The 27,350-nt window shown below is 30.0% G+C and overlaps 1 protein-coding gene across 1 annotated transcript in view; it reads left to right on the top strand.

The window, feature by feature from the left end:
* LOC118184728 (MFS-type transporter SLC18B1-like) overlaps positions 1-27,350 on the top strand; it is an 86,269-nt gene that overhangs the window by 43,825 nt on the left and 15,094 nt on the right. Inside the window, 4 exon segments of the mRNA XM_035354440.2 lie at positions 1,775-1,849; positions 17,641-17,680; positions 17,682-17,735; positions 21,512-21,721. Of these exon segments, the coding sequence (XP_035210331.1) occupies positions 1,775-1,849; positions 17,641-17,680; positions 17,682-17,735; positions 21,512-21,721 (379 nt within the window).

Genomic DNA, 27,350 nt, shown 5'->3' with positions numbered 1-27,350 from the left:
AATTAATGGTGTTAGAGAAGGACATTACTATTTTTTTATTTTATGTGATTTTTAAGTATGAGTAAAATGTGAAACATGCTAAAGTTCTAGGGACTATTGTTTGCCTATGTTGAGTCAACTAAAAACTGTATATAGTTGTCCATTATATGCATGTACTTCTCTGTTTGATGTTCTTGATTATTTTATTTGATTATTTTTTATTTAATTACAATAAATTTGATAGAATAATAATAATTTAGCTCTGTTACATGTAGGAATAATATGTAAATAATAAAGTAAATGCTTAAATTTTAATCTGTCTTTTTTTAATTGCAATTAGATTAAATATTATACTGCCATAAAACAAGTAAAATGTTCAATTATAATTGCTAAAATCTTGATATACAGTCAAAATTTCATTATTACTGAGCAGTTAGGGAAATCATTTTTCTTTAGAAGCAGTAACCCCTCCTCAAAACAATAAAATTACATTTGTAATGCAACTTGTAGAAATGTGAACATTTTGGATCAAAGAGATGAGTATTTCTGCTGAATATTTTCTCTTTAAAGATAAAACTGAGGGATGATATAAAAGACTTAAAAAATTTTAGATTTCCCATCCCTTCAGAAAATCTCTGTATAATGCATGTTATAAAATTCAGGTATATCAGAACATTTGAGGGGGCGAATCGTATTTTTCTTTAAATTGAAATTTTTGTTAACGCTGACAGCAGATTAAAAAAAGAAAGAGTTAGTTTATATCATTCCTAATTATTATAGCAATTTCTTCTTACTTCAGTGCATTATTAAATTTCTTTATATTATAAACCTCATAAACAAATTAAACAGTTGTTTATCTTTTCTAATAATTCAAGCAGACAATATTAAAAAAAAATTGTATACACAGACATTAAGTTGTTGTTTAAAATTAGGGAAAAAGCATCTTTAGATTGTCATATATTTTTAATTAACTGTATTTATTTCAAGTTTGATCAAACTCAGGTCTCTCTTGTTCAAGAGTAGAAACTTTTTGAAAAGTTCATAGCACCTTCACACTTTTTAAAAGTAATAAAGAAGATTTTATCCATTTTGAATTTGATTGATCCAGCTATAAATTTCTGTTTGGAAATTAAATCAGGTAACTCTTTCTTGCCTTGGCATTCTAATTATCCACAGTGAATTTGATTTTAGCACTTCTTTTACAGTAAACCTTTTTTTCTTTCCTTGCATCCCCATGAAAAATAATGTCACCGTGCCCAACAAAAACAAACAAAAAAAGGCTTCTTTTTTTACTTTTACATACATCCTGTTCTCTACTGAACCTTTTCTTAGGAACTCAATTACTTGAAATGTGTAGCAATTAACAGAACGTTTTAAATAAAAAAATTAAATGAAGACATTCTGCCGTTAGAAATATCCATAATTATCTGGGCATTGTTCCATTTAATCTTTCTGTCAGTTAAAAATGCATAGATGTGGCACAAGTTTAACTTTCAAATCATATTGAACATTAAATGTTTCAATTACAATTCAGTGGTGTGTGTGTTTTTTTTTTTTTTTTTTTTTCCTGATTGAATCTTTATTTAAGCTCAAGATTTTAATGATTTGATTAAAATCCAGTTTCTTATAATATTCTGTAGCTTTGTTACATTATTTACTTTTGCTCTGCTGATTTATATTTTAAATATCTCATTTTCTGCTTTTTAGTGTTATATACTTTTTAACAATATTATTTTAATGATTTCGCTTCAATGATATTTTACATTTTCTTAATAGTCTTTTTTTCCCATTGTAGGAATGGTGGTTTAGAAGATGACATTAATACTTACAGTGTTGTATCTGGCTTATGGAACAGCATGTACTCTTTGGGGTATAACAAATTTATTGCTTATATATTTCCTTTTCTGTGAATTTTTTTCACCATTTTTGTCCTTTGTAATCACATTTATCTAAGGTCTGAATTGAGTTAATTTATATAATTATCCCAGTTAACACCTTAGTTCTTAAAATCTGGAAATCGTAATTTAAAAATAGAATTACTGTAAAACTTGAATTTTCCTGACTAATTGAATGCACAACCCAGTTGGGTTGTGTAGTATATTTCACTTCAAAAAAGATTGTGCATTTAAAAGAGTAACATACTTTTATTTCTATTGAACAAAGTACAAGCAGTGAATGATATTTTTTTTCCCTTCTAAGCACAAAACTTATCTCTATTTCATGTCAAATGATAATTTTTATATATGTAGTAAATTTTAAAACTAAGTACATAATCTTGTTTTCTTTGCATTAAAGTTGACTGGATACAATATTAACATGGTTTCTAGTCCCTTTTTAGAAAATAGTGTTACAGCTGAGAATAATTTATATAGTAAGCAAACAAAAAGTATATATATGTAAGATATAATAAAATACAATGGCTACGCTAAGAAATAATTGCCAACCTCAAAATTGAATATTCTAGATTTTATGTTCTTCCCTAAGTTCATCTGAACTCCTAAATTCAAGATCTTTCCATGTTACATAACACTGCTTATAATATTCTGTAGCAGGTATTTGCTTGAAAAAGGGGAACTAAAACCTAAAATTAGCTTATCACAGCTTAGCTGTACTTATTCACCTACATAGTATAAATACTGCATCGCAAGCAATTACACCATTTTCTTTTCCTAACTTCTGCCATGCAAACATTTCTGTGCTCCTATGCTTTCCTGTCTAAGATGCTTACACCATACTTTTAAAATGCATGTACATAAAAATTGGATAAATACCTTGCTTACCACAATGATAATGATTTAATATGCACGAAAATAAAAATTGTTATACTTCAAGCTCGGTTATGTTAACTGTGGCATCATGCCTTGTCTTCTGAGGCACTACGACTTCACAAAGTGGAGCTCTGCCATAGCGGCCGGTGATGGAGCATAATGAAAAAGATGACAAATTGATGGCATAGAAATGTTGAATCTTTAATGAGCAGCAAACTTGGCAGATCAGGCATATTAAATATTTAACTTTATTTCAGTTTACATTTGAAATTCACTTGGCAGTCTCATTGTGCATATTCAAGAAAATTTACATTTTTAATATTGTTGTGATAGAGAGAGACCAGAAACTCTGCACTCTTCCTATAACAACTCTTACTAAGACTTTGTTCTCACTGTCTTAATGAGAACACAAGTAGAAGCAGAAGTGCACAGTTATCCAATATGGAAGCTGATTAAGAGAAAGTTTTAATTTAAGTTCCAAATTTGCTACATCATCAGTAGATGATAGTCAAGTCATATGATGATAGTGCAAGTTATATGATATGGATTCATCTAGAAATGATGCAGTCCAGAAAAAGGCATTTCTATTTTCAGGAATTAAGGGGTTATTTCTGGTTTAAGTTATAATTTTGATTTACATATTTTTATCTTACATATTCCCCCTTTCAAAGAGAAAAAGGCTTAGTGACAGAGAAGCCTTTTTAAGATATAAAGCATTGGCAAATGAAGAGAATAATTTGAAAAGTACAAATAATAAAATTTTATCCAAAATAGTAGTTTAAATAATTGAAAAATATAGACCTTGATAATATTGTCCAATGAAAATTTTCAATCCGAAAGTCTGTGTATTAAGTCGATATCATCATATTTTTTCAGGGAAGGCTTTTCAGAACTTTATTTACACAGTATCACAGCTATAAAAATTTTATACACCCATTATTTATTTCAAATAATCTCAACAATGTGCAATAAATTTGCAGTATTCTGAAAGGTCTAACTAAAAACCACGTGAAAAATTTTAACATTTCATGTTATTTTGGTGATATTAAAAAAGTTGAAATAGTTGGAAAAATATTAGTTTCAAAATGAAGAGCTTATAATATTAAAGTGAAGCTATCACCATGAGTGTAAAGAATTTTCTAGTATATTAAACATTTAAGAATATTGTAATATAATATGTAATAAAATATTTTTTGTTATAAACAACTACATTCATGCATTTTTTAATTTTGTAATACTGTGCGCATGCATTTGTATTTGCTTAAATATACACCTCAAAGAAATTTAGCAACAACTCTGCTAACGATTTAGTCAGGGATATTGGTGCAGAGTGAATTAAACATTTCAAAGGCTGACATATCTGAAATTTTTTAATGTTAGTGGGCAAATCCAGTAGTTGATCAAATGGTGGAATCATATTGTAATATTTTTACACTTGCTTCACCTAAAGATATTTCCAAATGTAGGTTTGTTTCAAATTCACTCCAGTCCAGTTTAGCTTCAAAATCATTTTTATTTGTTCTAAATCATTACTAAGAAAATATGTATGATGGTATTTTTTTATTGGAAAAAATGTCAATTTCCTCTGCATATATACTGTCATTATTTCGAAGTACATGATCACTATAAGAATAATTTGATAGCATATCAGCATATATTTCATTTTCATGAATCCACTAAGCTATTTTCAAAACAAGTAAAATTCAGGGTTGCCACGCTACCTGGAAAACCGGGAAAAGTCAGGGAATTCGAAAATTGACCAAAATATTCAGGGAAAAGTCAGGGAATTTAAGTATTTTTGTCAAAATCTGGAAAAGTCAGGGAAGTTCATACAACGATCCCGCCAAAAAAAGCGATTTTTGCGCCGACGTTGGAAGAGGTAACTTTTTTGGCGAATTATGTATCACGTGAGTGTCATTCGGGTAGCTGGCATAGAGCCAATTTTCGCAGCTCTAATTTGATTGTCTTTTAGAAAGGCAAAGCAACTTTCCCGCAACTTTTGGTTTCCAATATTCTCGAGAATCGCATGTGCAGTGCATGAACTAAAGAAAGTACCTGTTCTCGTATAAAACAAAATGGGTTTAATCCTAGTATACGGTACTATGGAGGTTAGAATCAAAGAATATGTATTGTAAAGAAGGAAAACCTCTCTGCAACAGACGTGGCTGTGGCTCCGTTCCATCATAGAGGGAAACAGCTGTGCATGTCTGATATATCTGTCACCAAAGCTCGAAACCGGTGTCGAAGTTCGAAGGTCACGTTATCAAGAGTTCATAAAATGAAACTAGCGTCTACGGAGAGAAGGCAACTTTTGGGATCATGATCTGATCCTCCCGTGCGCATCTCAATTTGCGCATATATTTCCCCGCTCTTCGTGAAAATCTGTTTATTTACGTGTAGTACCGTGTTGCTCGGAAATTTGTCCCATGTGTTCAGAGTGCATGCATTTGTATTATGTATTTGTATTAAATCTGCATTACGCATCTGTATATGATTTACAGTTGAATGAATAAATAATAAATCGGTGTTTGTTTCAAAAAAGTAATTTATGTTTGGAGATAAAAAAATAAAATTTTTGCTACTGCAATATGCTAGTTTAATTCTTAGCAGGTAGGAATATGACAGAGAGTGCCTATTATTTGTTCCAGAAATTTCTTTATTGCAGTTATATGCTAAGCGTATGCGTTAAGGGGTATTAAACCGCTTATTTATGACACATATGAGCACATTCTGATGCATCAGCACATAGCTGAGCTTGTGGCACCTGAACAATGAATTGAACTATTGACATTTCATCATCTGTACAAAAGCAATGAAGTGCACTGTTTTTCATATATGCTGCCTATACTGTTAAATCAGTAAGTCGTGCATGTGAGACAAATGCATTAAATTGCTATTGCGATGGTGTGAAAACATGAATATTAATGTGACTTTTGAAAAAATACTTTAAACGTTCATTTTCATCATGTTTTTCTCTATACATTTACAATGTCAAGCTATGTTGGTAACTTACCTAGGTATTTGTAATAATATATCATTTTGAAAAAAGTATATTATATGTCAAGGACCAGGTTGACAAAGAACTGAAAAGAATTCTTTCTGTAGCTGCCAATGAATCGACTATCTGTGCAACAGCTGGAGAACAAAGTTCTCAGAATTATTAATGCTCTGTGTTTTGTCTTAAAACATACATCGACCGTGATTTACAAATTAAAATTAATAAACTAAGAGGCTTAAATAGAAGTATCTAATTTTACAAGAACTGTATGAACCATAGCTGCAGTTTGCTTAATAACTCAGATGTCTGCGATTTTATAATTGAGCAGCCTTTAAATGGCTAAGGAGTATATAACATAACATTAAGCAATAAACTACAGTTAGCAAATTTTCAAAATTTTTATTGCTAGTTGTAAAGTTTATAATAAAGATGTTAGTGATGACCAATCCAGGTAGAATGTTAACTATAACTACTTACATTACTTCAATCTTGCATGTATTTTTACTTACTGTTGCCAGAGGGGTTGTTTTTTTGTTTAGATCCAGAGCTTTGATAATGTTTGCATACATGACAGTTCCACACAAATCGAAAAGTGAGGACACTTTCGCATAAAAGAAACATTCATTGCTGAATGGATAATAGCAATTTATATAGTTATCTAAAAATCATATCTTGGTTATTTTTCGATAACTTGTAACAGTGATATTTATTATAAATTTGTTTTATAAAATTCTAAGTTACTGGACAACAAAAATATAGATTTTAGCAAAATGTTTATCTTATGTATAAAGAATGAAAAATAACTTAAGTTGCTTTTAAAATGTGAAAATATCGCAAAAATATAACAATCTTTAAACCTCAGTTTCCTTACAGTTGAGTAATATAAGCATGAAAATTTGTATAATTTATATATTTTTAATTATTTGTAATAATTATGTATTTGTGAGTAGATCAATTAGTTGTTTTAACTGTTTTAAAAAATGAAGCAATATTATGCAGAGAAAGGCAGTGAAGATTGTGATCCAATGACAATGAGATTAATGTTTAAATACGAAATGAAAATTTGTTATTTATTATATTATCAGAGGACTATTAAACTGGGCATAATTGCTATTGGAGGTATTGAATGCTTTGCCAAAATATGCTTACTAGAAAATAAGTTGATAATCAATGTGACGAAACACATGTTTTAAGTGAAAAGTTTGAAACTTGATGGCTAAGTGTAAATATAAAATTATGGATGTTTAAATACTTGTAATTAGGCACATAGATGAGGTCAAGCTTTTTAAATAAGGTAATGCATGCAAGAACTATATGCCTAAAGAAAGAGGTGCCTTCGTGGAGGAATTTCGAAGCAAAACTGACTTTTGAGTGCATATTAAAAATAATGCATCTAATTTCCATTTATTTTATACAAATTTCTTATGTAAAAAATTCTGCTATATGCTAAGTGATTGTTAATTACTTTAGTCGAAAAATATAGTGAATATACAGAAATTAAAGATTTGTGCATTCCATAAATAAAAAGTATTAAATATATGAGTATGCATATCCTTGTGAAAAGCATGTATTTGCCTCTAGGAAAATGCATAAATATTTATTAAATTATTTATAAATGTATTTGGAAATGAAGGATTTATTCATTCATAAATTCCTGTAAATGTGAAGAAATCTGGTTATTAAATAGTATCTAAATATATAATAATAACCTTACCATTTAATTGTAAACATAAATTGAAATTCTGTTGATGAATATATTTATAAAATTTTTTAAGCAAGAATTGTTCGTACTGGAAAGCAATCTGATAAAAAGTGCTGTAAAGCATAGTTTACGAGATGTGTACTTAATTTTATTTATCAAATGCCTGGCCATTGACCATTAGGTCATTTGGCAAAAAACTCTCAAATATTTTTTACAATACAGTCCAAACTCTTAAGTGCAGAGCACATGTCCAGATGAGCAGCATCCATGACTTGTCCAGAATCACATAAAGCACATCAAGGTGAGGCAGTCAGATGTGTACTTAAGGAATTAGTAAAGAAGAATTTTTAGAATATGTATTGTTCAAATTAAGGATATAAAAATTTATAATAAGTATTAAAAGAATTACTTCCTTACATTTTATAATAAATCAGTTACAAGTTTTAAATAACATTAAAAAAACATTTTTAATCGCTTTCAAAAATACTCATAAGAAGTTAAGTACATGGAAATCAGCAGCAATATTTAATGTATTTCACTCTTGAAATGCAAGCTCTAATTTGAAATGAACCGAACAGAGCATTAATTATAAAGTGGCTTTTTATTTAAAGGATGCCTAAAGCTAAAAGAATAATTTTCTATTTGAGAATAATTATCTATTATTATATTTGAGAATAATTTTCTATTTATTTTCTATTTATTATTTCTATTAAGTATAGGAAGAAGCTCTGTAAATTGGAAAGGAATATTGTGTAATTTTGATATTAATAATATAATAAACTTTGATTTTAATTTTTGTAATCATTAACCAAATAAAATCAAATTACCTTAAAATTTCTTTCTGATGTAATTAAAAAAAACTTGTGAAAATATTTTATTCAAATTACATTCAAAGTATATAATTTAATTCTGTTCAGAATTAAACCTTGTTTAAAAACATTTTCTTTCTACATACTTACAACTCTAAAGTATTATAAAAAAAGAAATTTACAGTATAATTACAAAATGTTTACCTCTGATCATGTCAAAACCTATTGGTTTTAATAATTAAACAAAATTCTCCATCTATTATTTTTCCCTAACTGGGCCATATATTTTTCTCAGTATTTTTCTCTCAAAGATTAGAAGTTTTTCTTTATCTGTTTTTGTTAATGGCTAGCATTCACTGTCATACAATATAATAACGTCTAATAAAAGTTGAATAAAGGTTTATTTTTGTCTTGAAGTTTAATAATTTAGACACTAATAAATTCTTTAAACCATCAAAACATCTATTAGCTCTAAATAATGCATTGAGAATTTCAATTTTTATATTGCTATCGAGAGATGATAGTACCAAGATACATAAACCGAGAAATGCCGTCAAAAGTATTAGCTCTAAATAATGTATTGAGAATTTCAAGTTTTATATTGTTATCGAGAGATGATAGTACCGAGATATATAAACTGAGAAAAAATGAAAGTATAAGAATTTATTCGCAGTGGGAGAAGATTATGTACTCTTCTAATTACTGCCATAAATTTTTTTAACATTCATAAAACCGTCTGGTCCTGCAGCCCTGTTTTTATTAAGACTTTCAATAGCTTTCTACACGTCACATAAGGATGGTGCATCAGGTTTCTGAGTTTGATCATTTTCAACAACATTCAACTCGACAGAGCAAACAGCACGTTATAAACAGCACCTTATAAACGTTTTTCTACTGGAGTTGATGTATTTGGTAAATGGATAGCACATCCTACCATTTTAAAAGTATTTCTGATTTCTGAAGCTGATATCAAGATGTAACATAATATAGCTAGTATAATAAAGATGTACCATAAATGTATATGTAAATAACTTAGGTAATATATTTGGATATCAAAAACTTCAACTATGATATATGATAAATATTATATGTAAGTTTAAGCACATATTTATTCCCATGAAATGTAGTTCATATAAAAATATTTTATGTAATAAAGAACTGTCATCCAGCTTATGCCTGTATAATTTTGCATTACATAGCATATTTATTATCACAGGGGCCAGATCTTGCAAGCATTCAAGCCTGCACCTCCTATTCACTAACACTAACCTCTCTGAAAATGAAACTAAATCCAAGATGTCAGACATAGGCAGTGGACTTTTTTTTAAACCAAGGGCATCTTTGTCGCTTGCCTCATCATTTAGGAACATGAGCATAGGCCGCAGTAATGTCAGGGGCGTAGCTAGAGGGGGGCATCTGTTCCCGGGCGCCAAATTGATGTTACGACATTTTAGAATTAAATGTTTTCCATCCTTGGCAAGCAGTAGGGGGCGCGAAACCTTCAGTTGTCCCTGGACGCTGAAAACCTAGCTACGACTCTGAGTAATGTTATTTTTATTTTTCCAGGCAAGAGGTGACCTCTTTCAATGTGAATTATTTTTGAAAACCATGGACACTGCTTTCAAATTTCACATATTGGTACAAAAAAGTACAGTACTTCATTCTTATATTATGGCTAATTCATTAGCTGGGTAAAGTTTGTTAGACAACAGAAATATAATACAAATATTTTCCACACTGAAGTCTTCAAATTATTAATCCAATATTTTTTTTTAAATCCCATTGTCCTAAATTTTAGATTTATAGCTTCAAAAATGCAATTATTTTGATATTGCTGGTTGCAAGGGTTTAAAGCTTTACTGTTGAGTTGGTCAGGATGGAAATTGATGTTCTTTTTACAAGAATCTTGTAAAATTTCACAAATCGGTAGCAGATTTCTTATAGACAAATATAATACTATTGATTTAATTTGAGCTTCATGTTCTTTTCCACAAGAATAACATGACACAGTATTCAGAGGCAACTGATCTTTGTTATAATTAATGATAACATATCATGATTAGTAATTTGTTATCTGAAATTCTGCAAGTTTTGTAGGGGTGGACGATCCTTCTTCAGGAGGATTTATAATATTTGCAGGCACATGTAGCATCTTCATGAGGTCAGAAATTTGGCATCATGAACCGTATAAGAGATAGACTAACCCAGTGGGCGGAGCGTGCGTCTCTTACATGTCCGCAAGAAAGAGAAGGAACGATCTGACTTACTTTAACACTGAAACCTATGGGGTTTGCATCACATAACTGTTTTTAATTATTAAATGTGATACGTTGTATAAGTGATGAGATTATGAAAGTCACAGTTTTTGCAAATAAGATTTAATATAGCTTATTAAAGCACTTTTTATTGCATTTTGCACATTTTTTCATACGTAATTCTTGTACAAACTTTACTTTGGTAAAACGATAAAAATTCTAAATGCAAAACTTATGAACTTATTTCTGTGTACAAATAAAGTAAAATTAAATAATATTGATAGCACATGATGCTTTGAAACAAATAAGGTAAAATTAAACAAGATCTGATAGTTTTTGATTTTATGAGTATTTCAGGTAGTAGTTTTTAAAATTATTATAGCATAACAAGACGATCATTTATTTGATTATATGATCATTAATTATTAACATTACAAGATGATTATTTATTTTAGTACTTCATAATATTCGGAGCATAAACTTTTCTTAGTGTAACAAGGGGGAAAAAAAAGATAAACTCGGATTTTATTTTATATTACATCCAAAGGAGCGTTTTTGTAATGTTTTATGTGTTGTAGAGACATTAGGTATATTTTTCGTAGCAGGAAAAATGAAAAATAGCAACCGCCTTCGCCAGGAATCGAACTACGGACCTCTGGAATACCGGCCCAGCGTGCAGAATCATGAAGGCATGCTAAGAAAGTGGGAGAAATACCTTATAGTATTACCTTTATTTATTAAATATCATGTTCTTCGCAAGTAAACCACATAAAATTCAATTCAAGAGCAATATCTCAAAATATTTGAAAATGGCATATCTTTAGAATTTCCACGCTGGAGATAAAAATGTTATTTTCTGTGCAGGGTTGCTATTGCTGTCTTTGAACTAGTTGAGTTTGCTAATCAAAACTTTGTTAAAGTTACAAAATATGAAATGGATTAAAACCAATTCGAAATTAGACCAGGTGCTTATGTTTGGGCAGACGATTACGTTATTCAAAATTTGATGGCTCTAAATTCTGTCGTTTTTTCGCTGTGCAAGAAACATACATGCATTCATGCAGATTCTTCATTATTTAATTTCTTTAAATATAATACAGAGCGATAATATTTGGTGGCCACAGTTTGCAAAGTGAAACGGACATTTATAGTGAAACAAAGCAAAATGCCGTTTCAAAGCTAATAGCCTTTCTGAGCTGCTGCCCTTTTGGGCTAATAAAAGAAATTCACAATAAATAAGAAAACTTATGCAGAACTAGAAATAAATTTAAAAAAATAATCACTATAATATACTAGCACAAGTTAATTATTGCAGTTAAATACAATTTTTAACATTAGAATAAATGCATAAAAATTATTAAAATGTTTATCACTATGATGTATTATGAAATATTATTGAAACAAAACTCCTTTGTAGAATATCATGCTATAATATTCACCTATAATTTTAAAAAAGCACTACAATTAAGAATTTTAAACAAAAACTTTCAAAAATCCATTTTTTTGTATTGTAGTATTTTTTCTTATTTACACCAATAAAAAAGCATAAAAATTGTAAGAGAAAATTGTTTGTTTGAATTTTTCTATTAGTTCAGATTTAAAATATTATTTTTTAAAAGAAGCAGATACAAATTTCCCATGTTGCTGTATATTCATATAATGAGAAATAAAGTAAAATTATTATATTTTGGAATCGTAAATTTCTGAAAATATATTCATGTCTATAAATCTGAATTACTTCTTAACCAGGCAAGCCATAAGCAAATGGTACATAAAATATGATACATTATTTAAGTAACTGGTTTTATTTCATTTCACTGATGAGATTACTTATGAAAATTTTAAAAGATACGTGAATTTACTACAGAAGTATAAGCTATCTACTAAACATAATACTAAACATAATAATTAAAATCAATATATATATATTAATATATTGATTTTAATTATGACATTATGTTGTTAATAATTAATATGTTGTTAATATGTCACTAAAATATTATAGCCATTATAATTCAGGAGGACCTACAACTGTAATTTTTAAATGTTGAAAATATGGAATTTTTTTTTCACTTTCATATTAATAAGCACTTTTTCTTAAATTTCAAAATATTTATATAAAGCAAAAAGCAGCAGAACACATACATGTAAAACTAGAATATTTGTTAGAACATTTACAGAAATTTTGTCATTTTTTATTTTCATATCTTGGATATTGAATTAGGCCTAATGCAGTATCCTGAGCTTCTACCGCTGTCAGCTTTGGAACATAAGTTGCTTTCCTTTTTCTCTTCGTTGAAAACAATCTTCTTTGAGTGTCAATATTTTTATTTGAAGGTATATTTTTTGGCATATCAGATGGATTTTTATTTAAACGTATTGCACCTAATTTTGCTTTTAATGATATAATATTTTTTTGAAGCAATTCATATTCTTCTGATGAAGAAAGCGAGGCAATTAGCATTGCATATTCTTTTTTCAGATTATCTTTAAGTTTCGATGGTGATACACATGATTGTTTATTTTTTTTAAATCCTTCAAGCAAAATATCAGATTCTTCATAAGCTAAATCAATTTGAAAAGAATGCTCATGATTATTATCTTCATTTGATTCTGGAAGTTTACTTTTATTTTTTAAACAAACTGAATGAATATGCTTACACATATTCCAGCGGATTGCAGAATCAACACAACTGCAAGTATATCTATGAATACAAGCATTGCATTCTTTGCATAATAGCGGACAGTCGCATTCTTTTGTTATCTCCTGTACATGATACAATTCTGTATTTTTGGAAGAAGATATTACCCACCCATCCTCCTGCTCCAAAATTTCTGCTTTTAAGAGCATGCTTGCTTTATGCCTTTTCCTCAGTTCCTTTAGTTTACTAGTTAGTTTGCCCTTGTGAAGAATGATCAGTCTGTCTATTAGTTTGTCCCTGACAAACTTCATTATAGCATGCACTGCTTTGTCGAGCCTTTTGACATTTTTGCCATGCAAATATATATATTTAAGTGTTCTGTGCATGCGCTCTATGTGCATATTTGTGTTTAATCCACTGTGCAATCGGTAGCAATATGCCCAAGAATTTGTATTGTTTCCATAATTGTTTCTGAAATAAACTGCAAAATCTTGTGCATCTTTGTCTTCAGAAAATTTTTTAATTGCACTTCCTATCATTATTTTAAAAGTGTGGATATCACACTCTTGCAATAGTGTTCTTAGAATTTTATACGCTTCAATTTGTTTTTCTTTTCCATTTATTTTTTTTTAAGTTATTCCTCCATGCCCTGTCTACGTGCCATGTACAATACAAACGCATTTCAGGCACATTCATTTGTCTGACCCATGCATTAAAAAAGCATTCTGCCATGTCAGACATAAATACTTTAGGTGTTAATTGCCCTACTTTATCCTTCAGATGTGCAAAGAACACTGACAAAACTTCCTGGTCAGTTCTGTTCGTAATAAAAAATGCACAGGGAAAGCCCTGACGCAAATCATCCAGTACGAGCAGTGTGATTAGTTCAAATCCATAACTGTTCAACCCATGGGTGCCATCTATACATATACAGTCTGCTCCAAACTTCTGTAGTAAGTGCCTCTGGGAGTCATTCATTATAATTAATGCAAAATCATCATTTTTAAACTCGGGATAATTTTCTAAAATTTTATTTTGAGGCTTGTAAAATAGAATACAGTTGTTGTCCTCGCTCGCCATTTCATTCACCCAGGCTTCTACACTTACACAATCATTTTTATGCCTTACAGCATTTGATTGCAGATTATAAGAATTTTCAATGTTCCATAAGTCTTTCTTTGTCAAAAGATGCAACCTCTCAAGCCCTGTATCAGATAAAGAATCCCGAATTTCATCTAAAATTGCGTCGAAAGGGACTTTTCCAGCAATTTTAGTTGCTAATAATTGTCGTTCTGATTTTGAAAGAGGCAGATGACCTATATCATTTTTGTGACCTACGTGGGTTTTTCTGATATCAGCAGTGCACTTTCCATTATTAAATTGGCTTACTTTTATAGAGGCTGGGCAATAAGAGTTTATTTTATTACTCCCTTGTATTTTTAAATGTCGCATACCTTGCGCTTTAGATATATAATGTCCTGAACGATGGCATCCAAAATAAATATACTTTACGTGCAATTGGTCATGCTCCTTTGTAAATTTAACAAATTTAGATTTTGTTTCTCTTTCAAAACTCTCCTTCCACAGCATGAAATCCTCAAACGTAGAGAATTCTCTCTCTTCTTTTTCCATGGGTATTTCATGTTCCATTTGTAAGTGTAGAGTAAAATTTTTCTTTGAAAAATTTTCATTACATAATGGGCATTTATATAAGTTTTTACGCCGAATGCTTAAGGGCAGCGAATGCACTCTCCGCTTGTGAAACAGCAAATTTTTGTTATTATTAAATTGACGAGTACATAAACTGCATTTGAATGTAAGAACTTTCTTTTTAAGCATTGTTTGTTGTGGCATATGGAATTTTATTCGGTGACGTTTGAGATTGCTGCTATTAGCGAAACATTTTTTGCAATCAGGGCAGTTAAAGTTTTTTGAACTTATTGTGGATTTTGTAGCCAATATATTTGAAATCGAATTACCATTAAAAATCTCATGCTTTTTATAATCTGAACTCGATCCTTCTGCAGCAGAAATGTGTTCTTTATTGCAATGTATGTTCTTCAAATGACGCTTCAAATTGTTGGCATTTGAAAAACACTTTTTGCATACGGAACAGCTGAAAGATTTTGAAATTGTTTTCTGAAAGATGTTATCGCTCGTATTCAAAGCGGAACTGTGAATTTCAGATGCAATGTCTAGTTGATCATGGGTACCATCGTCTAGCTCGTTTAAACTGGTATTACATTTTCTAATATTCTGAATCAATTGATCAGAATATTCCGAAGTATTTGGCCCTGAAAAGGGCCTTTTATTTAAAAATTCTTCACTCATTATAAATACGTGAAAGAGATATAATAAGGATAAAGCACACGAAATCAAATAACAGGAATTATAAACAAATTTCAGCGTCAGAGAAAAACGTCATATGATGCGCAAAAGTGAATGCGCATAAGAAATGAGGATCAGATCACGATCCCAAAAGTTGCCTTCTCTCCGTAGACGCTAGTTAAAATGAATATCGTTTAAAATTTCTTTAACCACTTGCGCTAAAAAGACGTGCCACGCACGTCAAGATGCTTTTGTCTCAAACCGCGAGCGACGTGAACACCACGTCGATAAGCATTTATCGCAAAAATGAAAATAACGTGGTGCACACGTCGCCTAACAACGAGATTGTTTATTTCTCGAGTTACAGCTCTGGATTGCACTCGCAGATGCGGAGCGGCGTAAATGAGACACTTTACCGCTTGTTATATTGTAGCGCACGGCGCCGCAACCGTGAAGTTTAGTCTTAGCGCAAGTGGTTAAACTCTAAAGGAAAATAAAATATTTTTTGGCGCAAGTAAATTAATTCATGGATTAGTTATTTTCAGAGAAAAAAAAAAAAACTACGAAAATCCGTTTTTAAAATTATTGCGAAAAATCCAAGAAGAAACGTCCTTTGATAAAACGTTTCTTCTTGGATTTTTCGCAATAATTTAAAAATGGATTTTCGTAGTTTTCTTTTTGTCAAAGAGCGTTTCTTCTTAACACGTGTTTCTCAATTTCCTGTACACATCGCGGAGAGGGAAATTCTGACCGCCAGGTTCCGTCGCCAAATCCCTTGGCAAATTTTCCCTCCGCATTCTAGCGGCGTAATAGCATTTTACTTGTATGGAACCTTTTCTTCTTTACATAGACGTTCTTTGGTTAGAATAATAATGGGATTTGGCGACATCTTGATGCGCAGTAAACGGGTCATTTTGGTCTTGGCGACAATTTTCAAAATCGTGCCAAAGCCTTACCGTATACTAGAATTTTACCGCAAAATCTTTTTAAACCCTTTTTTTTTTCTTTTTATTAAATACCTTGCCATTTTGCAATAAAATAAAAAAATAGTAATCAGTCATCTAGGCTAGCCATGTAATATAACTATATTCGCTAAAATATAGATGATTATTCTAATTCAATTTTTAAGTAATTATTTTTATGTTATTCATACAATTTAATGTTGCTTCTTCCCTCTAAATTTATTTATTATTAGTAAATAATATTTCAAAATTTCAGGAAATTTTCTCTGGCATAATCCTGAAATTAATTATAGCAGTATGATGACATACCATCACGAAATTTAATGCACATATTTTTTCCTTATGTATCTGCAAAATAAATATAAAATACCTCAATTTATTAAAATAGATTTCTTTCTTTCGTTTAGCTGCAGAATGTCTGCAAAAAAAGCCTTATTTTATTCCAGATTGGGAAGATTCTAATCTCAATCTTCAGTGGAGAAAACAACAACTATTATAATTATATTTGTGTTTTCAAGTGTTAAGGTTTTAAGAGCATACCTGACGTAAATTAAATTTACCTAAAATCTAACCTAACTATTTAGCATTGCATTGTGATTTATAAGAACCGGATTAGCCTCGTGTTGAACTGGTGATGATCATGAGTAATAATTAAATAAAACATACATTTGTTATCCAATATATATATCTTAAATTTTATTAAGTTCTTAAGTGGAAAACTAAACAAAATTATCAAACAAAGTATACCAAGAATAATTAAGAAAAAATGTCCTCTGGGATTTATTGAATAATTAAGTGAATTTGCTACACAATACAAGTAATACCATAATTAATTTACCTCTTAGCACAGCCAACGTACATTACGTGGATAGACTGGAATTTTCTTGAAACGCACCTGGAAAACCTGGAAAAGTCAGGGAATTTCATTCTCCTGTTTGAGTGGCAACCCTGAAAATTGCAAAATAAAACACATCTTTTAAAACAACATAGTGTTTTGTTTCACTGCTGTCCTGTTATCCAACTGAGGTAACAGTATCCTGCCTGTAATGTCTTAAACATTTGAATTATTATTAGCATATTTGTCATGAGATTTTATAGCTGTTTCGTTTCAGAAGTACTATATTCCTTGTTTACATGAAACATTTATGCTAATTATTAAAATGCTAATTATTCTTTGAAATTTGTTTTATTTTATAGTGAAGTAACTGGTCCTTCACTGGGAGGGATTCTGTCTGATTTTTTTTACCTTTCCTGAAGCTTCTACTCTTATGGCTCTTTGTACCTTAGCTGCGGTTAGTTACATTTTTAATGTGTTATTATTGATTGCCTGTATAAAAAATGCCTGTATAACTCATGCTGAAAAAGCATATGAGTTATCCTTTAAATACCAATAATTTAATACGTGTGGCACTATGCATTTCAGACAAAATTGTTCAGTATTATTTTAGCTAAGTACGATTTTTTTTTTTCCTATAGACTAAAATATCTAGAATTTAAATTGTTTTTCTGAAAAGCTTGATGAAATCTATAATGAAATTATATTAGAACTTTATAAAGTTTTGTAAATGTATGATGAATATCACTTAGAGCTTGTTCTGCCTTTCTTCCTGAAATGTTATGTAATATAAACTGTGTGATAGATTGCTGTGTTAATTATGTTATGTGTGAAAAAGATTTCTGAATTAATAGTTTTTTTATCATGTATAATTTATATGATACAAGATGCGAGGTATTGTTTTGCTAAGGGAATACTTATTAAAAAGGTGAAAGTGTTTATAATTTTGTGTATATCTATTTTTAATTTGTTTTGTATTTGTTTTTGTACTTATTTAGTGATTTACTTTTTGTTTGATAAATGCATTTAATGGATTACTGGAAATAAAATTACTAAAAGGGCGATTAAGTGACATCAATGTTAGGTAGAAAAAATAATAACATTAAAATTACTTTTTACTTTTAAACTAACTGTCACTTAACTTGTCTTTCTGGTGCCGCAACAGATAAGTCAGTAAACAAAAATAAAAAAAAATAAAATTAAATAAAAAAATTAGAAAGGAACTACTACACTCAACTAAGCACTCTGATAATAATAAAAAAAATCTTAATTCTTTAATTTTTTAGTGAATAAAAAACTACTTTAATATAAACTAAATTCACTTAACACCAGAGAAAAAATAAAGTTTAACATATTATCTCTTAGTCAATAAAGAAAGGATGATATGCTGCCTGGTGTTTAGGTAGAAACAAAGATTATTTTTCAAAGCAAAAGTAAAAATGCACTTCCGCAAACAAATCATCAAACTACTATCTCTGTCTAAAATAAGCTATTTCAGCTCTCCTGGAAACACATAAATTTCAATACAATTTTAAAGATAGCCATAAACCCTATACATTTAAAATACAACACCAAACTCTTCAGAACACCAGGGAAAGATGCATCTCATGCTAAAAAAATTTAATCACCAGTTCAAATAAATTAAGTAAGCTGATTGTCACAAGACACTTAAAATTTAATTTTTCTACTCCCACAATTTAATTTTTCTATTCCCACCTAGGTTTGAATTGAAATAACCATGTTTTCCGAAAAAATCACATGGGTGACCTACAGTAGACCACAGATAAAAACCTAAATGAAACATATAATAATTAATTCAATAAACACATTTATTAAATATTCCAAACATTATAATTTTAGATAGCTAGCCAGGCTGCCCCTACAAATATTATCCACAAATTTATTCATAATTTCTCATTTGATCGCTTATCTCTCATTATAAATATGAATACTGCAAATCAATAATTAATAATTCACATTTAGAATATGAAACAATTTATCCTCGGACATTTAATAATCAATTAAATTACAGGTTATAATACTGAAATTACAATAACTTCAGTGAAAATTTCTTTTCAGAAATATTTATTTTATGACATATCGAAATCTAATAAACATGACCATTAAACATTTTAAAAAAATTCACTCCCTCTATTTAGACAAAACACTAGTAGGAAAAAACAAAATAAGAGAAAGCAAAAATTCACTCATGGAATCCACGTGCACAAGTCTGAGGGGACTTGGGGGGGGGCTGCCTGCATCTAGTCAAAAATCGTCGAAACAATAATGGCCAAAACTTCATCATTGTCAGGAAAACCAATACTGAAGTCTGTTCAAGGCACAACGGGAATTTTTTCATAGTTCTACCACTATACTCTGTCTATTAGCATTTTAACTCTAAAATCAGCCTTCCCTTTTATTTCGAAGTTCTTCTGAGGATAACAGCAGGAGACAGACAACAGGAGACAACAGACCTTGGCAGACATCAGGAGATGACGACAGTGGCAGACATCAGGAGATAACGACTACACTCTTTCCATATTTTCGAAAGTAGTCTGGAACTTCAGCATGAGCAATTCGAACTCAATTCTAAAATTAAAAATTAGCCAGTCTTAAACAAAACTGGAATCCTCTCTAGCCAAGTAGAACAGAGGTGATAAACAACTACCAACATTGGAAAAAATTCAGACCTCTCTTCTAGGATGACATACCCTTATTCCTGCGCAACCACAGGAATGTTTTCAGTCGTGATTCAGTTAAACGTGTGGCACCAGTAGGTAATAAACAAATCACACAGTTCTCTTCTTCAGAAAGGCCGAAAATACTGTCTCGCCTGCGAACAGTAAACACGTGTTCAACCCCATTTCCCGGAAAAGAGAAGGGGTAGAAAATGTAGCTGGCCGCAAAGTGACCGTTCTGTGAGAATGGAAGTAAAAACTTGCACCTTTTAGCTGTATCAAACTTTTCTGCCAAACTTAAAAGAGCTTTGCCGTAATCGAACAAAAAGTTTAAGCAATACTAAATTAAAAATTAATTCTCTGATAAAAACATTACAAATTCATTATTCACAGTAAAATAATGTAATCACTAAGAATACCCCATTCACAGTAAAATAATACATAATAATTGTACACAACAAAAATAATACATAACAAAATAACACATCATTCATCCAAAGATGTTATTGCTTATTTTATTGTATATGGTCTTCTGCTGATGTTATTCTCTACCAGTACCTTCCATTAGTTGAAATAATAAATGGAGCTTGATACTGTAAAGAAATGCATGGCAAATTGTAATTTTAGCAGACAGCACATTTGAATAGACATGAAATCTTGTTTCATGATAGCATTCAACTACATATTGCTTTGGTAACCAACAAGGATAACAACAATTTATGATAATAAATTGTTCCTCATCTTCCATGCTCTCCTGACATTTCTGTTACAGATTACCATTTTTCTCATACTTGAGCCTTTTTTTTTTTTTTTTTTTTTTTTTTTTTTTTTTTTTTTTTATCTAAGAAGTAATTTGCTGCATGGCAGTTTAATGGGTAATGGAAAACTTCAATCACTTTCAGAGATGCTGGTCTACATAAGCATGGTGAAAATTACCTTGCCACATGTTGGCAGCACTGTGCTGATGGTGTTGGAGGTTATTTTGATTAAGCAGATATTGCTCTCCTTTTTATTGCCTTCTTCAGTCGTCATTAAAATCGATCATTTCATTTACAACAACCCAATGTATGTGCATTTTGTATGGAAATTTTATGTTTGTTTATGGATATTTTGCGACCACTTATTTGTTTTTATTTCATGTATTATTTTACTAAAATTTTAATGAGTTGATTGACATTGTATTTGTAAGCATAGATCAATTAAAATCGGAGGTAATGGGTAAAAACACCCCTACTGAATCTTGGCAATATTTGGCCATATTTCTTCAACTTTGTAAAATTCAAGAAAAGGAAGGCAGAGTAATAAATGTGCTTACTTTCGTTCTGATGAATCATGTAGACACAGAAAGCTTCATTGTAGTCAGAGTTCAATTCAGAATCATTTAGATCAAGATTTGTTATTTATATTTGTGAAACTGTCTTACTGATATAAATTAGGTTATTTTAATCTTCTTTATGCTTTTGTTTCTTTATATAAACTGATATAATATTTAGCATTGATTTTGCTCTTATATTTTATTTCTTGTATTAAATACAAATTTCATTTCAAATTTTAGTTTCTGGTTGCTTTGGTGGCTTGGTGGAATCCTTGTGAATGTTTTGGGCCTTACAGCCTTATTGAGGATGCTGAAGAAAAGTTGGCATCATCGGCTGAGAATTCTGAAGAGACTGATCGCGTTCCTTCTCGCGAGCAAACACCACTTCAGGATGGAAACGTTCACACTTACGGCAGCTTGTGGGAAGATAAGAAAAATCCTGTTGTATAAGTAAGTTACTTTAGAAAAATTAAAAGCTTTTAATATCTTCACTGAAATAATGGCTTTCAATTTTTTACCTCAATGTATTAAATATCTACAAAACTAAGCTAATATTTTGAATAAATCTGAGCAGTTGTTGGATATTAGTGTGATGTTCAGATATACTTGAAAGATGCATTTTTCAAATATATCAAATATATCTTTAAATATATTTGAAAGAAAGCATCTTTTAAATACACTTGAGAATCATAACAAAAATTCTTCTCTTTGCGTGATGAAAAATAAATATAAATATTATAATAAATATAAATATTTATTACTTTACTGTAACTGATTTATGATGTGCAGTCCACAATTTAAATCCCTACTGCTTTAATCTTTCTGCAGTATTGCAGTATTTTAAATAGTCTGTCATCCTTTTCTCTGTACAGAGCTTGAGTAAACCTACCATATTTTGAAAAGTTTCCATCATAAACAGTTCAAGTTTTAAAAATATACTTGGAGGTTAATGACTTTTAAAACTTCTTTCTATTTATCTACCTATTGAGATGAGTATGTTAGATTTTGGAACTTTCCTCCAAATACATTTTAATCTCATATTCTCTACATTAAATTACTGCTAAAGCTCCATTATATCAAGGATTTCTAGCAAATTTAATTCCTGCCTGTACCTGGCAATGCCATATAGCAAACATTAACTTAAATGATGAGAAGATGTAGATTAAATTATTACATAACCATCCCCCCCCCGGAAAAGGATTTCAAGACAGAAAGATGGTAGAGGGACCAAAGTTTACTGAAGAAAAGCACCTTATTAAGTTTTGATTTTCCCCTGCCTGTAGACAGCATTACATGCATGAATATGTATATGGACTCCTGATCTAAAAGATCAATAATCTATGTGCAAATGATTGTGGGATTATATTGGATAAGTCAAAATGAGGTAAGAAATTTTGATTATTATTATTATAGGAACAGCATTTCTGAAATGGCCTATGCAATATTTATATTTATATTTATGAGAAGCTTATAAATAGCAGTTTATGCATGCTGTAAGGCAGGGGTTCTCAGTGGGGCTCAATACCAACCATTGTCAATAGCAACACCCGTGGTGGGCAATAATGAAATATGCACAGGCTATAGGCTTAATCAAGCTCTCATTATTTATAAATTAACATTTATCTCTAAAATTAATAATTACTTGTTTGTTGATATAAAGCTACATCATGTAGTAAAAGAGGAATCATATAAAATAAATATAAGGGAAAAAATGTGCAAAAATGATTTAATATAGCTTAAAAAACAATATTTTTTCAGGATTCGTACGGTCCTTAAGAGTCCTTAAAAGTCCTTAATTTTGGCCAAAATCAGCAGAAGGTCCTTAATTTTAATTATCTGAAATTTCTGTCTGTTTTTACAACTACCATTTTGAGTGTGAATTAGCATTTTGGAGGAATATTTTTGGCGATTCACTGACGTATATATGGTTATCTTTTGAATGTGTTCATGAGTTATGAGTTATAATTTGTTTCTATTTCTAATATAAATGATAGGATACTCGCGTTTCTAAGCAAGAAGTGAAACACAAGCATTTTGAAAGTAATTTTTTCTAATAAACAGCTCTTAAACAACTTTTCGCTTCTGGGGATGTGAATTCTTTTATTAAAACGGTTCTAAATTTGGCGACTTTTCAACATTTTGGTGATTTTAAGATCAGTTTCTATAAAAACTTTTTAATTCTGAGATCTGAGAATTTTTCGACAATTTTTTTTAAAAACATCGTAACATTGGTAAATTTCAGTAAAATAATGGTAATATATTGAAATTATATTTAAAAAATAACATTAAAATAAAACACTTTTATTTTTCACTGTCATATTATTAAGTTTCATTTTGGCAACTTATTATACAATATTTTGAATCTGAAAAATAAACAAGGTATAATGCTATAAAGCACAATTTAAGAAACAGCTCTTAGCAAAAGCAAAATTAGCTATGTAATTAATTAAAAATGTCTTCTTTTTAATTTTTTCATAGTAAGAGTTTTTCCCATGTAATTATCTCAGAATATTCAAAATTCTCAAAATGTGCATCAGTTTTCTCTATAAAATTAATTTTATACTTTCCCCTACTTTTTTTTCCCAAAATATTTCTGGCTTTTTTCTGTTACAGAAATGCTAGGAATAATTTTTCTTTAGGATTTTAGACATTGCAGCTCAAAAAGTTTAGAAAGATTTGAAGGCAAGATTTATAGACCCATGATTCTAGAAGATTCGATAAATATGTGACAAAATGAAAAATGTCTCCATGTTATCAACACGTAATGGATGTATTTTGCAGAAAGTTTGCAATGAATTTCTTACTTTTTGGAGAATGTCTGGAAGAACAATGAAAACATAATATTTGAGTGTTTTACTTCTGATACTAGAATCTTAGCATGTTTATCTTACTTTTATTTTCTCCCCTTTTTACTAGACACAAACAAGCAGGGAAAATATCAAAATGCTTCTAATCTTATCACATATGGGCAGGCATTATAGAAAGGGATTTTTTTTAATTAATAAAGAAATTGAAAACTTACAATTTAAAAGATTCATCTAATATGTCAATGCATCATACACATAGGCATTTTCCCACATGATGCAATTTCTGTGGATCCTAAATTCTGCTGCCTAGTGCCTTTCTAAATTCTGCTGCTTAGTGCCTTTCTAAATTCTGCTTCCAATGCCTGCTCTAAATTCTAAAATTTTTCCATTTCTATATTTTGTTGTTCAGTGTGTCACTAAATTCTAAAAATTCTGCCACATCAGCTCTGTAAACAGCCTTTACCATATATATTTCATATTTCTTCTGAATGTTCATATTAAAGAAATTAGCCATGTTTTCTGTACATTCTAAATGCATTTAGTGTTTTTTAGAATAACAGAAATCCTTAATTAAATCCAAAAATTCTAAAATGAAAAGGAAACATGTTGGAGAAAGAAACTGAATATATAAAGAAAATTATTCTTCAAAGATATGTGCAGTTATTATTATGTAAATTACTCAATTGTTTATGATTTCAGCCTTTACTATAATTTCCCACTTCTATTTCCTCATATGATAGAGTTACTGAGCCAGATTAAATTAAACTTAAATTATATAATCTTTGACCACTAGGCCACATTATTAGTTTGAATATGACTGCTCTTGTTTAATTACATCGCCATGAGCTGTAATTGATTTTGTTAGCATCAGAACATGCCTTTATGTTCTAAGTTCTTTTTAAATAAGAGGATTATTTAAACCTTTTTCTGATATTGTAGTTACTTTCATACATAGCGATAATATGCTTCACATCTGTCGGGGGGTTTGGACTATTTAACTTTTACCAGATCAAGTAAACTCTCATAGGTACATTGTGGAGAGATTGAGAAGTTAGGAGATAAAGCACGCAGAAACTAGCGAGAGCATGCATATTGAGACAAATCTCTAATTGTTAGAAAAGATGCTTAAAGAGAAGAACATTGATATAAACTATCCAAAATGTCTGGAATGGCTTCAAATTAAAATGACGGATGAATATTTTGTTGAGTGTTGTTATAAAACATAAATGTTTTGTAGCTTTTAATGGGTAATTATCTTAATATTGTTTAAGAATCAATGTCATAAATTACATGTATTTTCAACTGTGAAATTTTATTAGATTTTGATTTTAATAGGGCTTTTTTAACAAATATTCTTAAAAAATAAAATTTAATAGTGGTCATATAAATACATAATGACTAAGGTTATCAAACTACCTTTATAACTAACAGCTTACCCTTAAAAAGTATCTCTACATATTAAAGCGAGTTATTGTCTTTCATTAATACTCATTGTGGTCACAAGATAAAATACAAAAATGTAAAAATTCAAGTAAAGCTTTTTCTTTGCATCTGATGAGACTTAAAATGTTACAAAACAACTTATCACCTCTCATGCTTTAAAGGCTTATTGAAACCTTAAAGTATATTAACTGGGTTACAACCCCTGGAACTTTACACGAAGCTATTACACTAACTGCATCAAACAGAGTCTGACTAACTTTCAATGCTTGCCAACCTTGCCCACATCAGGCTTTTCAGGTTTGTTCTAATCAGCAGGTCTCTCTCTAGACAAGCAACAGCAGTGACAACATTCACTCTTTTGTTATGAATCGTACTGATTATGATCTTACTTCTTATTTTAACCTATGCTGTTCCTATGCTAAAATCTACTTACTATTTACTAAACCTCTAGATCAGTGTTTCTTAAACTGTGGGTTGTGACCCCCAAGAGGGTCATGAACCTGCAGCAGGGGGTCGCCAAAACTTTGAGCAGTTTTGATATTTCTTTAACTTATTATAATAATTTTACAATTACCAAATATTTGTATACAGTGTATCTGAATATAGGTAAAGATAAGATAATACAGACAAAGAAAAAAACAAAACATCTCAACGCCCTCTTTTTATAATATAAACGTTCATTTTCTTTGCTTTGCACGTGACGCTGTCATTTCTTCTGTTACTTATTTAAAATTTTCACATTGTTCTATGTATTAAAATTAGAAATTAAAGTTAATGACCTAAAACTGCAATAGTATATTACAGTACAAGTGAAAAATTGACAGTTTCACTCACTCGTGTGTCGGAATTGCGCAATACTTATGGGGTCCCACAAAATTTTTGTAAATATTATGGGGTCTTAGAGGGTCGCGAAAAAATCTCAGTGATAAAAGGGAGTCACGACTGAAAAAAGTTTAAGAAACCTTGCTCTAGACTGACCAAGTATGTGACAAAATGAGACACACACACCCAAAAAAAAAAAAAAAAAAAAAAAAAAAAAATCAACATAAAGCTAACCATTAGTAAAACGTAAATGTTAAAAATTATCTTCTTTCAAATATGACCAACTATTATGAGTGTAAAATATTTAATGCTACTTGATGAATTGCATAAAGTTTATTTTATTTTCAAATTTATTAATAATTATGTTAACTAATTCATATTTAGTAATAATGCATACTACTTAGGGATCTATTTTATTTTTAGGATGGTATTACAAAAGTGAAATTCAGGCATAGAAAATATTTTTAATTGAAGTTATTCAGCTCCCATTTGCTCATAGGTCCTTAAAAGTCCTTAATTTCTGTATGCCGAAATGTGTATGAGCCCTGTTTTTAAAATGTAAATTTTTTATATACGAGCTTAGCCCAAAAAATATGAAAAAGTACAACCCAAAAAATACAAAAGATGCAAAACCAATGACCCATAGCAAAAGCTATACCCATATTTTCACCCTGGCCTGCTGCTAAAGTTTTATAACCTTTTCCAGCAGTGTGATATCTCTTTGTCCAAAATTATTGTGGCTTTTTAATGTGCCTAACATTTGGATTGTTTACTGCTTTTTTTGCACAGGCAACTTTTAGTTATATATAGCATTCAGGAAGAACTTCATACTGTTTTAGAGCTTCATATCAAAGCAATAAATATTATCAAAGCTGAAGCTTTGAATAATGGTTGTGCAACATTTGTACTACTATGTGACCATGCTGATGAAAGTTAAATTTGCTTCTTCACACAGAGAACCTTAGCTCTCCAAGGGTAATTATTTGGAGTGTTTTATAGCCATTTAT

The sequence above is a fragment of the Stegodyphus dumicola genome, chromosome 9 (assembly GCF_044657685.1).
Source record: "Stegodyphus dumicola isolate Sdum_Otavi_A_Nest chromosome 9, ASM4465768v1".
Lineage (NCBI taxonomy): Eukaryota > Metazoa > Arthropoda > Arachnida > Araneae > Eresidae > Stegodyphus > Stegodyphus dumicola.
Note: the sequence above shows the minus strand (reverse complement) of the source record. Positions and strands in the feature narration are given on the sequence as shown.